Genomic DNA, 14049 nt, shown 5'->3' with positions numbered 1-14049 from the left:
TCTCTCTCTCTCCCTCTCTCTCTCTCTCATCTCTGACTCACCAAGGTGGTAGATGGCTAGCCAGTGAACTCCTGTGATCTTTCACCCCAGGGCTAGAGTCATTAATAGACCACAGTCGGCCTTACACAGGGCAAGCAGTTTTCCAGCTAAGCCACTTCTCTAGCTCAACTATTTGACCTTTAAACATGATAATAGTTAACAGATCAAAGCCCCATTATGTGTGTCTAAATACACGTGCTAATATCTTAAAAGTAAATCTGTGTAGGACATAGTGAACCTATCTGTGCTCTTCAAGGCTGGCAAATAAAGGGAAGCTATCATCTAGCTGTAGTTATTACCAGTGATAAAGTCCAAGTTCCTATGAGTCTTGTATCTGCTAGGAGAGTGCTCACTAAAATAGAAAACCTTGTTAGTGAGGTAAGCATTGACATTAGCAAAGGTGGAACTGAGAATTTTTATTAAAATTTGGAAGACTCATAGAATTACTAATGTTTTTTTTTTTTTTTTTTTTTTTTTTTTTGTTATTGTTTTTTTTTTTTTTTTTTTTTTTTGAGACAGGGTTTCTCCACATAGCCCCGGCTGTCCTGGAACTGACTCTGTAGACCAGGCTAGCCTTGAACTCACAGAGATCTGCCTGCCTCTGCTCCTGAGACCTGGGGTTGAAGGTGTGTACCACCACACCTGGCTAGAATTACTAATTAATTTTTTTAATTAATTATTTTATTTACATCTCAAGTGTTGCTCCCCCAATCCCTCTGAATTATTAATTTTTAAGTTTAGTTTTACTTTGAGACAGGATGCGGTTAGTCTAGGTTGGCCTTCAACTCGCTATGTAACAGTAATGCCTCTTCAGTTCTTTATGAAGGGTTCGTTGGTACGGTTTCAGATCCCACATTACAATTGATCTTAAAATGCTTTCTACTTGTTAAGTTTTACTTCATATTAAAAAGAGCTATGAGGCAGGCGTGGTGGCACACGTCTTTAATCCCAGCACTTGGGAGGCAGAGGCAGGCGAATTTCTGAGTTTGAGGCCAGCCTGGTCTACAAAGTGAGTTCCAGGACAGCCAGGGCTATACAGAGAAACCCTGTCTCGAAAAACAAAAAAAAAAAAAAAAAAAAAGAGCTATGCATGACGGGGGACATGGCTCCATGGCAGTCTCCACACACCAAGGCCCTGTTTTCTTTTCGGTTTTGTGTGGTTGTCTTTTTTTGTTTTTGAGACAGGGTCTCACTGTGTAGTCTTGGTTAGCCTGAACTTGCTGTGTAGACCCAGTTGGCCTAGAACTCAGCAGAAATCTGCCTCCTCTTCTCTACCTCCTGAGTAGTGGGATCAAAAAGGTGCAAGCTCTGCACAGCACACACAGACAACATTAAAAAAAAAAAAAAATGGGGCGGGGGAGGGTATAGGGGACTTTCAGAATAGCATTTGAAATGTAAATGAAGTAAATACCTAATAAAAAATTGGAAAAAATGATATTTAAATATTTATCTTTCTAATTGCGTATCTGTGTCATGCAGATTTATTTCATAGATTTATTGCATAGACTTAAAACAATGTAAAACCAAAATTAAGCTGCAGCTGGGAATAGCAGACTCCAATATGAATCTGTTCCTTGTTAAACCGGCTATCAGGAGGAGTCACAGAAACGTGGGGCCCACGGAATGACCCGTGGGTGCTTAGCCACTACCCCTGATCCCCTGAGTTTGACCCGCAGGATTTATGTGTATGCTAGAGGACAGAACCACTTCTTCCAAGCTGTACTCTGGCTGTGCACACAAAATAAATAAATGGAAGAAAAGATGTCTCTCTGAGAAGCCTTTCTTATTTTGTCTCCTAAAATGATAGATGTCTTTTCCAAATCACTTTTTTTTAAAAAAAAAAAACAAAACAATTTCTTAATCTCTATAACTTGCATATGTATACTTTTTTAAAAAAAGATTTATTTATTATTATACATAAGTACACTGTAGCTGACTTCAGACGCACCAGAAGAGGGTGTCAGATCTCATAATGGGTGGTTGTGAGTCACCATGTGGTTGCTGGGATTTGAACTCAGGACCTTGGGAAGAGCGGTCGGTACCATCTCACCAGCCCTCCAAACCACCTTATACTTATGCTAATGTTACTGCCTATTTTATGTAGATTGAAAGCTCTCTAAGGGTAAGGACTGTAAGTTTTTACATTCAGAGTAAAGGGGCATGGCTGATGCTCAGTAGTGTGTGTGTGTGTGGGGGGGGAACCCTATGATGCATGTATTCTGTGTGTAGGTCAGAGAACAACTTTTGGAACTCAATTCTCTCCTTCCATAGTGGGTTCTGAGGCTCCTAGGATGTCAGATTTGTGTGGGAAGTATCCCACTTATTGCTCCCCCACTTTGTCTTGGGATGGTGTCATATATCCCAGGCTGATCCAGAACTCGGTTTGTGACAAGCTTCTTGTTGGGGTTACAGGCCTTGGCCACCATGCCTGGTTACTTTACTTTAGACATAGTCTTAGCACAGTACAGTGCTTTTATTTGAATGAATAACTGAATAAACTTTTTTGTGAGACTGTTGTATAAAAACAAACTAGAGGGCTGGAGAGATGGCTTGGTGGTTTAGAGCACTGACTGCTCTTCCAGAGGTCCTGAGTTCAATTCCCAGCATGGAATGACCAGAATGGCTCACAACCATCTGTAATGCAATGTGATGCCCTCTTCTGGTGTGTATTATGTTCACATACATTAAATAAATAAACAAATAAATAAATAATAATTAAAAAAACCAAACAGAACCCTCAATGCCTGTTTCTACTTATCATCCTCTTCTGTGTTGTAGTTCATGAAGCCTGGAGATGAGAACTCAAGAGATTATCCTGATATGGCAAAGGAAGCAGGTAATAGAAAACAAATCATATTTTTGAACACCTAATAGCTTATTGTGTGGTTTGTGCATATTCCGTAAGTAGAGCGGCCTTGTAAGCACAAAAGAATAGTTGTGGAGAAGAATTCCAAGGGGGATTGTCTGTGGTGTAGTGGAAAGAGAAGGAAAAGACATATGGGCAGTCTGCATAGCTGTACAGCTAGACCACACAGCATCATAGTCTTCATGTATTATTAAGCTGTGTGTTGGGATAGCCTCCTACTTAGCTTTAACTGTCAACACAGCCTAGAGTCATCTGGAAAAGGAGTCTCAATTGAGGATTGTCCAGGTCAGATTGGCCTGTGGGCATGTCCTGGGGGATGACTATTAATGTCACCCACTGTGAGCGACACCATCCCTTAGGCAAGTAGTCCTGGGTTATGTAAGGCTAAGCATGAGCCTGTGAACAAGACAGAAAGAACCCTCCAGCAATGGCCTCCATGGTTCCTGCCTTTGATTCCCTGCCCTGATTTCCCTCAGTGATAGACTGTGAAATGAGGTTTAAGCCAAATAAATAAACCCCTCCCTTCCCTAAGTCGCTTTTGGTCAGAATGTTTTACAAAAGGTAACTAGGACAGATGGTAAAGGCAGCCAGGGAAGGAAAAGGAGAGTCATTGTCTTGGTTACTGTTCTATTGTAATGAAGAGACACCATGACCACGGCAATTTATAAAAGGAAACATTTGATTGGGGGCTTGCTTACAGTTTCAGAGGGGGAGTCCTTCTGGGGAGTCGGGAGCATGGCCTCAGATGCACATACAGGTGCTGAGAGTAGCTGAGGGCTCATCCCCCCCCGATCCACAGGCAGCAGGCAGGGAGAGATCTAACTTTGGAAGCCTCAAAGCCCCCCCCCTAGTGACACCTCTGACATTGCCATATCTCCAAAGCCTTCCTAAACAGTCCACCAACTGGGACCAAACGTTCAAATTCATGAGCCTTTGGGGGCCATTCCCATCCAAACCATCTGTACTGGCTAGTTTTGTGTCAACTTGACACAGGCTGGAGTTATCACAGAGACAGGAGCTTCAGTTGAGGAAATGCCTCCAGGAGATCCAGCTGTAAGGCATTTTCTCAATTAGTGATCAAGCGGGGAGATCCCCATGTGGGTGGTGCCATCTCTGGGCTGCTAGTCTTGGGTTTATAAGAGTGCAGGCTAAGCAAGGCAGGGGAAGCAAGCCAGTAAAGAACATCCCTCCATGGCCTCTGCATCAGCTTCTGCTTCCTGACCTGCTTGAGTTCCAGTCCTGACTTCCTTGGTGATGACCAGCAGTATGGAAGTGTAAGCCAAATAAACCCTTTCCTCCCCAACTTGCTTCTTAGTCATGATGTTTGTCCAGGAATAGAAACCCTGTCTAAGACACCACCACAGCCATTGTGATGGTTGTCTCTGTTTCTCTCCGTGTCTCTGTCTCTGTCTCTCTCTGACAGAGTTTCTCTGTGCAGCCCCAGATATCCTGGAATTCTCAATGAAGACTCGTCTGGCCTCAAACTCAGAGAGATCTGCCTGCTTTTGCCCACTGAGTTCTGGGATTAAAGGCGTGCATACCCTTCCATCGCCTGACATGTTTCTTCATTTTGCTGAACCAATCTAGAGACTGTATTTTCTATCACTAGGCTGAGTCATTACTGTGTGAGATGATATACTTTGTTATTATTTATTCTAGTGTGAGCTAGTACTGAAAAGATGTGGGTGAATAATACCTGTGAGCTGGGACTCACAGACAAGGCTCAGGGCATGTCTCCTTGTTTTAGAAGCGGTAGGTAGTCTTTTCATATGCCTGAGTTCTAGCACAGAGATCTACATTGTTTTCTTTTTTCTCAAAAAAGGGACAAACTGGAACTCTTTGCGTGATGAAAATAACTAAATAAATAACTCAAGAAATGGTAGGAAAGGAAAGAGGAGTGGCTGGGAGATACTGTAAGCTTTGGTTGATTTGGCCAAACACTGGAAACACCCACATCTCTGTTGGGAGACCTTAGGATCTCCTTCATTCTTTGATAGGTTGCTAGACACAGTCCTTCTAGGAAGCCTCTCCCAGCTCCTGCTAGCTTATTGCTGGGCATCCGCAGAGGAGTTTCTGTGGCTAGTCCTTGGATGGCCGTGCTTATTTCCACAACAACCCTGTACTCAGTGCAAAATGTAGGTGTAGCATCAACTCAGTTGTAACCCCATATCCAGGGGTTATACAGCGAATCAGGACAGCTTTTCACCCTAGCCTCCAGAAGGAAGAGCCAGGAGGGATTTGATTAACTGCTATTGGTTCTTGTCACGAACCACCCCAGAGTCGGGAAGGGGGTCCCTGCAATGAGGGTTCTTGAAAGGTAGTTGGGTAAGGGTTCAGTGGTGGCAAACAGAATCAAACACAGAGGCAGACTGAATCTCAGTGTACTTTGCAGCTTTCGAGCAAGGGTTTTTATACATTAAAAACAACAAACAAACATTGCAGCTCTTAGACGATATGTACAGTGAAGCAGTCACGAATACCATCATGATCATTTGGCACAGTAAAGCATAAAAGTCAAGCAAACGTTACAACGCTTAATAGAAATCATCCAGTGTTACAGCTCTGAAAGGATGTGTTCAGTGGGGCAGTCATCCAAGGTTAGTGGCATATTCCAAGAGCAGGTTAATAAATCTTTATGGTCAATCATTGTTTAACATCTAATGCCTGATTTTTTTTTTCAAGACAGGGTTTCTCTGTGTAGCCCTGGCTGTCCTGGAACTCACTCTGTAGACCAGGCTGGCCTCGAACTCAGAAATCCACCTGCCTCTGCCTCCCAAGTGCTGGGATTAAAGGCATGCGCCACCATGCCCAGCTTTTTTGTTTTTTTTGAGACAGGGTTTTTCTGTGTAACCTTGGCTGTCCTGGAACTCACTCTGTAGACCAGGCTGGCCTCGAACTCAGAAATCCGCCTGCCTCTGTCTCCTGAGTGCTGGGATTAAAGGCATGAGCCACCATGCCCGGCTCTAATGCCTGATTGTTAAATAAATCTTAAGTAAGTTTAAACTATTTTAATTATTTTTATTTAAGGTTTTCTTTTCCATATACCAAAGCCCATCTCCGATGACACATGTGTAGCCATATGAAATTTTATTGTTGGGAAAGTTTTTATCTATCATGATACTATTACATAATTTTATAAATGATTTATAAAGTAAAGTGTTGGTTTCCCCAGAGATAAGGTCATGTTAGTGACCACATCTCAAGGAATAGTTTCTTACCCATTATTTTCACTTAAGATTGTGGCCTAGGCTATGAGGAACATGTCGTACATAAGAAAAGGAATGAGAGAAAACAAAACAGATAAGTTGCCATGAGAACTACAGTTCAGTGTTGTTCTGGGCAAGAGTTCCACACCCAGTTCCAGGAGGCCTCCTTCTTTTGAAGTTTTTGCCACAGTCCGTGGAATTTGTCACACAGATTCTATTGGGGTTGATGTGGCAGGTTCTGAGACAGATACCATTTAATATCTTTAATATTTGTTTTCTGTGTTGATAGCACTCTTTTTTTTAAAAAAAAAAAAAATTATTTTATATATGTGAGTACACCGTTGCTGTCTTCACATACACCAGAAGAGGGCATTGGATCCCATGACAGATGGCTGTGAGCCACCATGAGGTTGCTGGGAATTGAACTCAGGACCTCTGGTTAGTGCTCTTAACCACTGAGCCATCTCTCCAGCCCAGAAAGTTTAATTTTCATACAACATTTTATCATATTTATGCTATAATGTTTTTGGAGACTTGTGTTCTGGAGTTCTTCCTATTTCAAAATAACTTGGGTGAACATACTGATAAATATTTGGTCTTGCCTTTTTTATTTTTGAGGATAGAGTCTAGCAGTTCAATTTTTAAAGACTTTTGACAAATTTACATTTGGAATATCGCTGACAGAATATGAGACTGCTCCTTTTTGTGTTGTTTGTTTTATATATCTTATTTTGGCCTCATACTTACTGTATAGCTGAGGATGGCCCTAAACTTTTGATTCTCTGGTCTTCACTTCCCTGGGTATTACGATTACAGGACTATGTAGCCGTACCTAGTTGATTGGCCACTGGGGATCAAATCCAGGGCCTGGTACATACTAGCTATACCCCAGCTTCTTGTTCCACAGACAGGATGGCCAACTGATCCTAGCTTTATGAAACGGGCACATTGGTTTTGGTTTTGCTTTTTTTTTTTTTTTTTTTTTTGGTTTTTTGAGACAGGGTTTCTCTGTGTAGCCCTGGCTGTCCTGGAGCTCACTTTGTAGACCAGGCTAGCCTTGAACTCAGAAATCCGCCTGCCTCTGCCTCCAAGTGCTAGGATTAAAGGCATGTGCCACGCCCGGCTCTGGTTTTGCTTTTGTTTGTTTGCTTTGAAACAGGGTCTCTCTTATTGAAGTTCTGACTGCCCTGGAACCCACTATGTAGACCAGGTTGACTTTGACTTCCCAGAGACCCACCTGCTTCTGGTTCCCAAATTCTGGGATTAAGGGAGTGTACCTGTAATGTCCCACACCCCATAACTGTCTCCAGCAGGGACAGTCTTTCCCATTTTTCTCCCCTAGATATGTGGGGATGTGGAGATGCAGAGATGAAAGAGACAAGGATGTTGCTATTAAGGAGATTTAAGAGCTATGTGTGGAGGCACACACATGTAATCCCAGTCCTTTAGAGGCTGAGGCAGGATTGCCATGAGTTCAGTGTCAGTGTGGGTTACATAGTAATTTATAGGCCAGCCCCAACTCTGTCTTAAAAAATGACTGCAACAATAAGAAGCCCAAATAACAAGCAGACAAAAGCAGCGTAAAGGCTTTTGGTTAGGCGCTAGGATGTAGCTCAGTGGTAGGGTTCCTTAGATTCTGATGCTCTGAGTTTAGCATCTCTGAACCACATAAAATGGGCGTGGCCGTCTCCACCTGTGATGAGAAGGAAGATACAGAAAAGTGATGTGATAGCTTAGAGGACTTAGAAGGGGAGAGCTATGATGATTTGGGGACCAATTTGTCTTTGAACTGAACAAGCGATAAAGAAGTAAATGGAGAGCCAGGTATGATGGCGCATGCCTTTAATCCCAGCACTTGGGAGGCAGAGGCAGGTGGATTTCTGAGTTCGAGGCCAGCCTGGTCTACAGAGTGAGCTCCAGGACAGCCAGGGTTATACAGAGAAACCCTGTATCGAAAGAAAAAAAAAAAAAGAAGAAGTAAATGGAATCTGAGGAAACTCTAAGTGGGATTTCCACTTCCCTGAAGCCACCTGTGTCAAGTGCTTTTTGATGAACTCTGTTTGTTTTCACAGGCGAGAAGGCATTGGCAGATGCACAGATCCCTTACTCCGCAGTGGAACAGGCATGCGTTGGCTATGTGTATGGTATGTAGTAAACAGAACACTCTTAACACTATGCACAGAAAGTCTAGCAGCAAATACATAAGCAAATGTTAACCCCCCAGGACAGAACCCAACGTTTACCTTTGTGTGTTGGCTCACTGTAGTGGTTCTTGCCATTGTGGTATTATCAAAGCAGGAGACAAATTAAAATCATGTTTTTGGGAGTTGGCAATATGGCTCAGTTGGTAAAAGCTTTTTCATAACACTTAAAAATATTTCTTAGTAGGGTACATACCTTTCATCTCAGCACTTGGGAGGCAGAAGTAGGTAGATCTCCAAGTTCAAGTTCAGCCTGGACTACATAGTGAGTTCCTGGATAGCCAGAGCTACATAGTGAGACCCTGTCTGGTGGAAAAAAGAACGAAGAAGGAGCAGGGGAGGAGGAGGAGGAGGAGGGAGGAGGAAGGAGAGGAGAGTTTGTAGTCTTTGACTCATCTACCCATTTCTCATACCCTACTCCCCTTTAAGTACTGGGGATTGAACCTGGAGCCTTGTACATGGCTGACAAGCCATTTCTTCAGTTCTTTGGCAATTAAACTGTACTTTAGCACTGAAAGCTACTAGCTTATTAGAAGTAAAGATATTCTATTCTTATATATTTAAAGTTATTTAAAATTTTAGTTATTAAGAAAGTATGGTAATTATATGGCATCATGGCATTTATAATACTATAAATGAATCTTTGTGCATGGATTTCATATAGTTCCTGTACTCTTCAATGTAACAGGAAAAGCCTGGGCATAGACTTCCTGGGGCATGGTGTGTAGAATGCGTATTGTCAGGGAGACTGGTGAGCCTTGCCATTTATGTGGAAGCCTCCTGGTGAGGCTGCACCCACAGCTCTGTCATCTTGTTGTCCCAGCGATCCTGCCTTGTGGGCCATGGTACTTGAGAGAGAAAGTCATGTTTGTATGCTGTGTGGGTCACATTTTTCTGTAAGGCCTGGATACAGAAAAGGCTTAGTTAAAAAAAAAAAAAAACTATTCAAAACAGGATCTATGGAGCCTAGGCTGACTATAAAGTTAAGAATAGTCATGAACTTCTGATCCTGTTGTCTGCTTACTGAGAGATGGGCTAATGGCGATGTACCACCATACCTGATTTATGCAGTGCTGGGGACTGAGCCCAGATCCTTTGTGTTCTAGGCAAGCGCTCTTCTAACTGAGCTATATCCGTTTCACATTGTTGTCACGGTGGTTTCTAACCTGTAGACTTCAGCAGTTCTTCCACTTTAGCTCCCGGCTAGCTGAGACTCTCAGTCCATGATACCATAGCTGGTTTAAACTGAGGAATGTTTATATGGAAAGTAAACAATGCTTTAATCATTTGCGATGACCTTTAAGAGAATCAAGTATCCATGAGCCATCATTTCCTGTATCACACAACTCTGTGAGAGTGAATTATTTGCAATTTCCTACCCGTTTATTTCCTTCTCCACCTTTATATCATGTAAACAAAGTGGAAGGTGGGAGGTTGTGCTGGGGACACAGTATAGCAAATCTCACACTGCAGATTCAGATCCTGGCTGAGACAAGAGGAGGCATGCACTTTCGACGTCTTCCTGAGATAGGAAGACGTCGAAAGTGCATGCTTTACCACCCACATGATGTCCGGGCCTGGAATCTCAGCTCTCAGGAGGCTATGGCAGGAGGACTGCTATGAGTATGAGGCTATCCTGAGCTATGTGAAACTGTGTCTCAAAAAAGAAAGAAAGAGGGCTGGTGAGATGGCTCAGTAGGTAAGAGCACCCGACTGCTCTTCAAAAGGTCCGGAGTTCAAATCCCAGCAACCACATGGTGGCTCACAACCATCCGTAACAAGATCTGACGACCTCTTCTGGAGCGTCTGAAGACAGCTTCAGTGTACTTAAATATAATAAATAAATAAATCTTAAAAAAAAATTAAAAAAAGGAAAAGGGAATATATTAAAAAAAAGAAAGAAAGAAAAAGGAAGGAAGGAAGGAAGGAAGGACACATAAACTTTTGTTGTGACTGTTTTTTCTGTTTGCACAATAGGAGATAGTCAGTGCTGTGGCGGTTTCTGACTCAGAGGTCATAGGGCATCACTGTCCTGCCTGCATAGGACACTAGGGCAAGCTATAATAGTGAAAGCAATACAACGTGGGTGTGCTGCACTGCAGCCCCTGGACTTTCACGCCACGGGTGTTAAGGTTTTACGTTTCTCTATAGGTGATTCCGCCTCTGGGCAGAGGGCTATCTATCACAGTTTGGGACTGACTGGCATTCCTATAATCAATGTCAACAATAACTGCGCTACTGGTTCAACTGCTTTGTTTATGGCCCAGCAACTGATTCAAGGAGGTAAGGTGTGCTTTATCAATATTATTTTTTAATGTCTTATCATGACATGTGGGTGTTTTGCCCGCATCTATGTTTGTGCACCACAGAGCTGGAAGAGGGCATTGGATCTCCTGGGACTGGAGTTGCAGATGGTTGTGAGCCATCATTTGGGTGCTGGGAATTGAACTTGGGTCTTCTGGAAGAGCAACCAGTGTCCTTAACCACTAAGCTTTCTCTCCAGTCCCTCATGCTTGCTTATTACTCTAATGTTCTTTTAAAAATTTTTTAAAAAATCTATCTATCTATCTATCTATCTATCTATCTATCTATCTATCTATCTATCTATCTATCTACCTACCTACCTCCCTACCTCCCTACCTCCCTACCTCCCTACCTCCCTACCTCCCTACCTCCCTATTTGTCTGTGTCCACAGTCAGCAAGGCACATACATTGCAGCTAGAGGACAACTTGTAGAAATTGGTTCTCATCTTTCACCATGTGGTTCTTGGGGATTGGATTCAGATTGTCAGGCTTGGTGGCAAGTTTTTTTTTTTTTTTTTTTTTGGTTTTTCAAGACAGGGTTTCTCTGTGTAGCCCTGGCTGTCCTGGAACTCANTTTCAAGACAGGGTTTCTCTGTGTAGCCCTGGCTGTCCTGGAACTCACTCTGTAGACCAGAAATCCGCCTGCCTCTGCCTCCCAAGTGCTGGGATTAAATGCGTGCACCACCATGCCCGGCTGGTGGCAGGTATCTTTACCTGCAGAAGCGTCTTGTTGTCCTTGTCATGTTCTTAAATAAATACGGGGTTAGTGTTCCCTTTTAATCACATCTGTGTTACCACCAGAGAGAGATTGCTTTAAAACAGATTACCGTATATAATGTATGGCTTTAAAAAAATGTTTATTATTTGTTTTTGTGGTATTGGCAATGAAACCGGGGGCCTTGAGGATACCAGGCAAACCCTGTACCATGTGGCAGTACCCCACTGCCTCCCAAGGCTTCACTGAAATCAAGTTCCCAGTCACAGAGTGTGCCCTGACAAGCTGTAGTCATAAAGTGCAGCATCATCGCTGTGCATTTTAGGACATTTTATCACCAGTAATGAAAACTTAGTTTCGAGGGGTAAGATTACAAGCTCCAGCAACCCATCAGCAGTCTCCTGCCTCCCCCACATCCTGGTCCTCACTACTGCTGCTTGCTTCTCTGTGGGCTCATCTGCTCCATCGGTGGTGTCATATGACACACCACGTGACACATGGCCTTTGTCACTTCTTTCATTTAGTTTGTTGTTTAAAAGTTCATTCTTATAGCATGTGTCAGTATTCTATTCCTATTTATGGCCACATAACACCCTACTGCATGTCTAAGCTATGTTTTTTATGTTCATCGTTTGTGGACATTCTTTCTTTCTTTCTTTCTTTCTTTCTTTTTTTTTTACTTTTAAATTCAAATTTCACTGTGCATAGATTTGTGTTTAGACAGAACTATCCACTCATGCACACACTGTTTATAACTATATATATGTTATTATTGAGGAGCTAAGTAGCTGCAACACAGTTTTCATGGTTAACAAGTTCTAATATTTATAACCTGGTCGTTTTTTGTTTTTTAGATATTTTCTTCATTTACATTTCAAATGCTATCCCCAAAGCCCCCTATACCCTCCCCCCACCTTGCTCCTACCCACCCACTCCTGCTTCCTGGCCTTGGCATTCCCCTGTACTGGGGCATATGGTCTTCGCAGGACCAAGGGCCTCTCCTCCCATTGATGGCTGACTAGGCCATCCTCTGCTACATATGCAGCTAGAGACACAGCTCTTGGGGTACTGGTTAGTTCATATTGTTGTTCCTCCTATAGGGTTGCAGACCTCTTTTGCTCATTGGGTATTACTCAGCAATTAAACACAATGAATTTATGAAATTCTTAGGCAAATGGATGGATCTGGAGGATACCATCCTGAGTGAGGTAACCCAATCACAAAAGAACACACATGATATGCACTCACTGATAAGTGGATATTAGCCCAGAAACTTAGAATACCCAAGATACAATTTGCAAAACACATGAAACTCAAGAAGAAGGAAGACCAAAGTGTGGATACTTCGCCCCTTCTTAGAATTGGGAACAAAATACCCATGGAAGGAGTTACAGAGACAAAGATCGGAGCTGAGACAGAAGAAAAGACCATCCAGAGACTGCCCCACCCAGGGATCCATCCCATATACAACCACCAAACCCAGACACTATTGCATATGCCAGCAAGATTTTGCTGACAGGAGCCTGATATAGCTCTCTCTTGTGAGGCTGTGCCAGTGCCTGGCAAATACAGAAGTGGATCCTCACAGTTATCTATTGGATGGAACACAGGGCCCCCAATGTTTCTTTCTTTCCTTTTTTTCCTTTTTTTTTTTTTTTTTTTTTTTTTTTTTTTTTTTTTTTTTTTTTTTTTTTTGGCTATTATCAGTAATGCCGCCATAAGCATTGTGCACAGATTTCTTTTTCTGGTGGTCAAATATTTTCATATGTGTATATGTCTATATTTATATCGAAACAAAGTATATATATATTCACATATATCATAGTCTCTATTTCCAAATACACTGGGCCTTTTATTGGGCCTTCTCTAGTCTACTGATTTGATAACTGTTCTGCCGCCCAGGGCTCTGGTTTTTGGAGCCTGTAGTCTTACAGCTTAAGCTGGTACCCTTCAACCTCTTCTTGGAACTTTGTCATCTTATTGTTTGGTAAAGTTGATGCTCCTCCATCTCCTCCGTCCCTTCCTCTGTCCTTCCCTCCCTCCCTCTCTCTCCCTCTTATGCTGGTGATTGAACTCAGTCCTCCCAGCCTGCTGCTCCCCATGCTTTGTCACTGAGCTGCATCCTCCAGCCTGTCTTTCTTTGTTTCTTTCTTTGTTTCTTTCTTTGTTTCTTTCTTTGTTTCTTTCTTTGTTTCTTTCTTTGTTTCTTTCTTTGTTTCTTTCTTTCTTTCTTTCTTTCTTTCTTTCTTTCTTTCTTTCTTTCTTTCTTTCTTTCTTTCTTTCTATCTTATTTATTTATTATTATACTTAAGTGCACTGTAGCTGTCTTCAGATGCACCAGAAGAGGGCGTCAGATCTCATTAAGGGTGGTTATGAGCTACCATGTAGTTGCTGGAATTTGAAATCAGGACCTTCAGGACCTCCCATCAGCCCCCTCTTTCTTTTTTTAAAAGAAAAATTTTAATAGTGTAGTGATGTTTTGTTTTTTTGTTTGAACTTTAACATAATTTTTGATGTCCTTTTTTTTTAAACACAATTCTTATCTGAGAATACCCTTTTAAGTTTTAATTAAAATAATAATTAAGCTGGGCATGGTGCACGCCTTTAACCCCAGCACCCGGGAGGCAGAGGCAGGCGGATTTCTGAGTTCGAGGCCAGCCTGGTCTACAAAGTGAGTTCCAGGACAGCCAGAGCTATACAGAGAAACCCTGTCTCGA

The 14049-nt window shown here is 42.4% G+C and overlaps 1 protein-coding gene across 1 annotated transcript in view; it reads left to right on the top strand.

The window, feature by feature from the left end:
• Scp2 (sterol carrier protein 2) overlaps positions 1-14049 on the top strand; it is an 88448-nt gene that overhangs the window by 4175 nt on the left and 70224 nt on the right. The window contains exons 2-4 of the mRNA XM_029540387.1: positions 2818-2875; positions 8184-8255; positions 10464-10600. Coding sequence (XP_029396247.1) covers positions 2818-2875; positions 8184-8255; positions 10464-10600 — 267 coding nt within the window. The remainder of the gene's footprint in view (positions 1-2817; positions 2876-8183; positions 8256-10463; positions 10601-14049) is intronic.

Source organism: Mus pahari, chromosome 6 (assembly GCF_900095145.1).
Source record: "Mus pahari chromosome 6, PAHARI_EIJ_v1.1, whole genome shotgun sequence".
In the NCBI taxonomy this organism is placed as follows: domain Eukaryota; kingdom Metazoa; phylum Chordata; class Mammalia; order Rodentia; family Muridae; genus Mus; species Mus pahari.
This window is presented reverse-complemented; position numbering and strand designations above follow the sequence as displayed.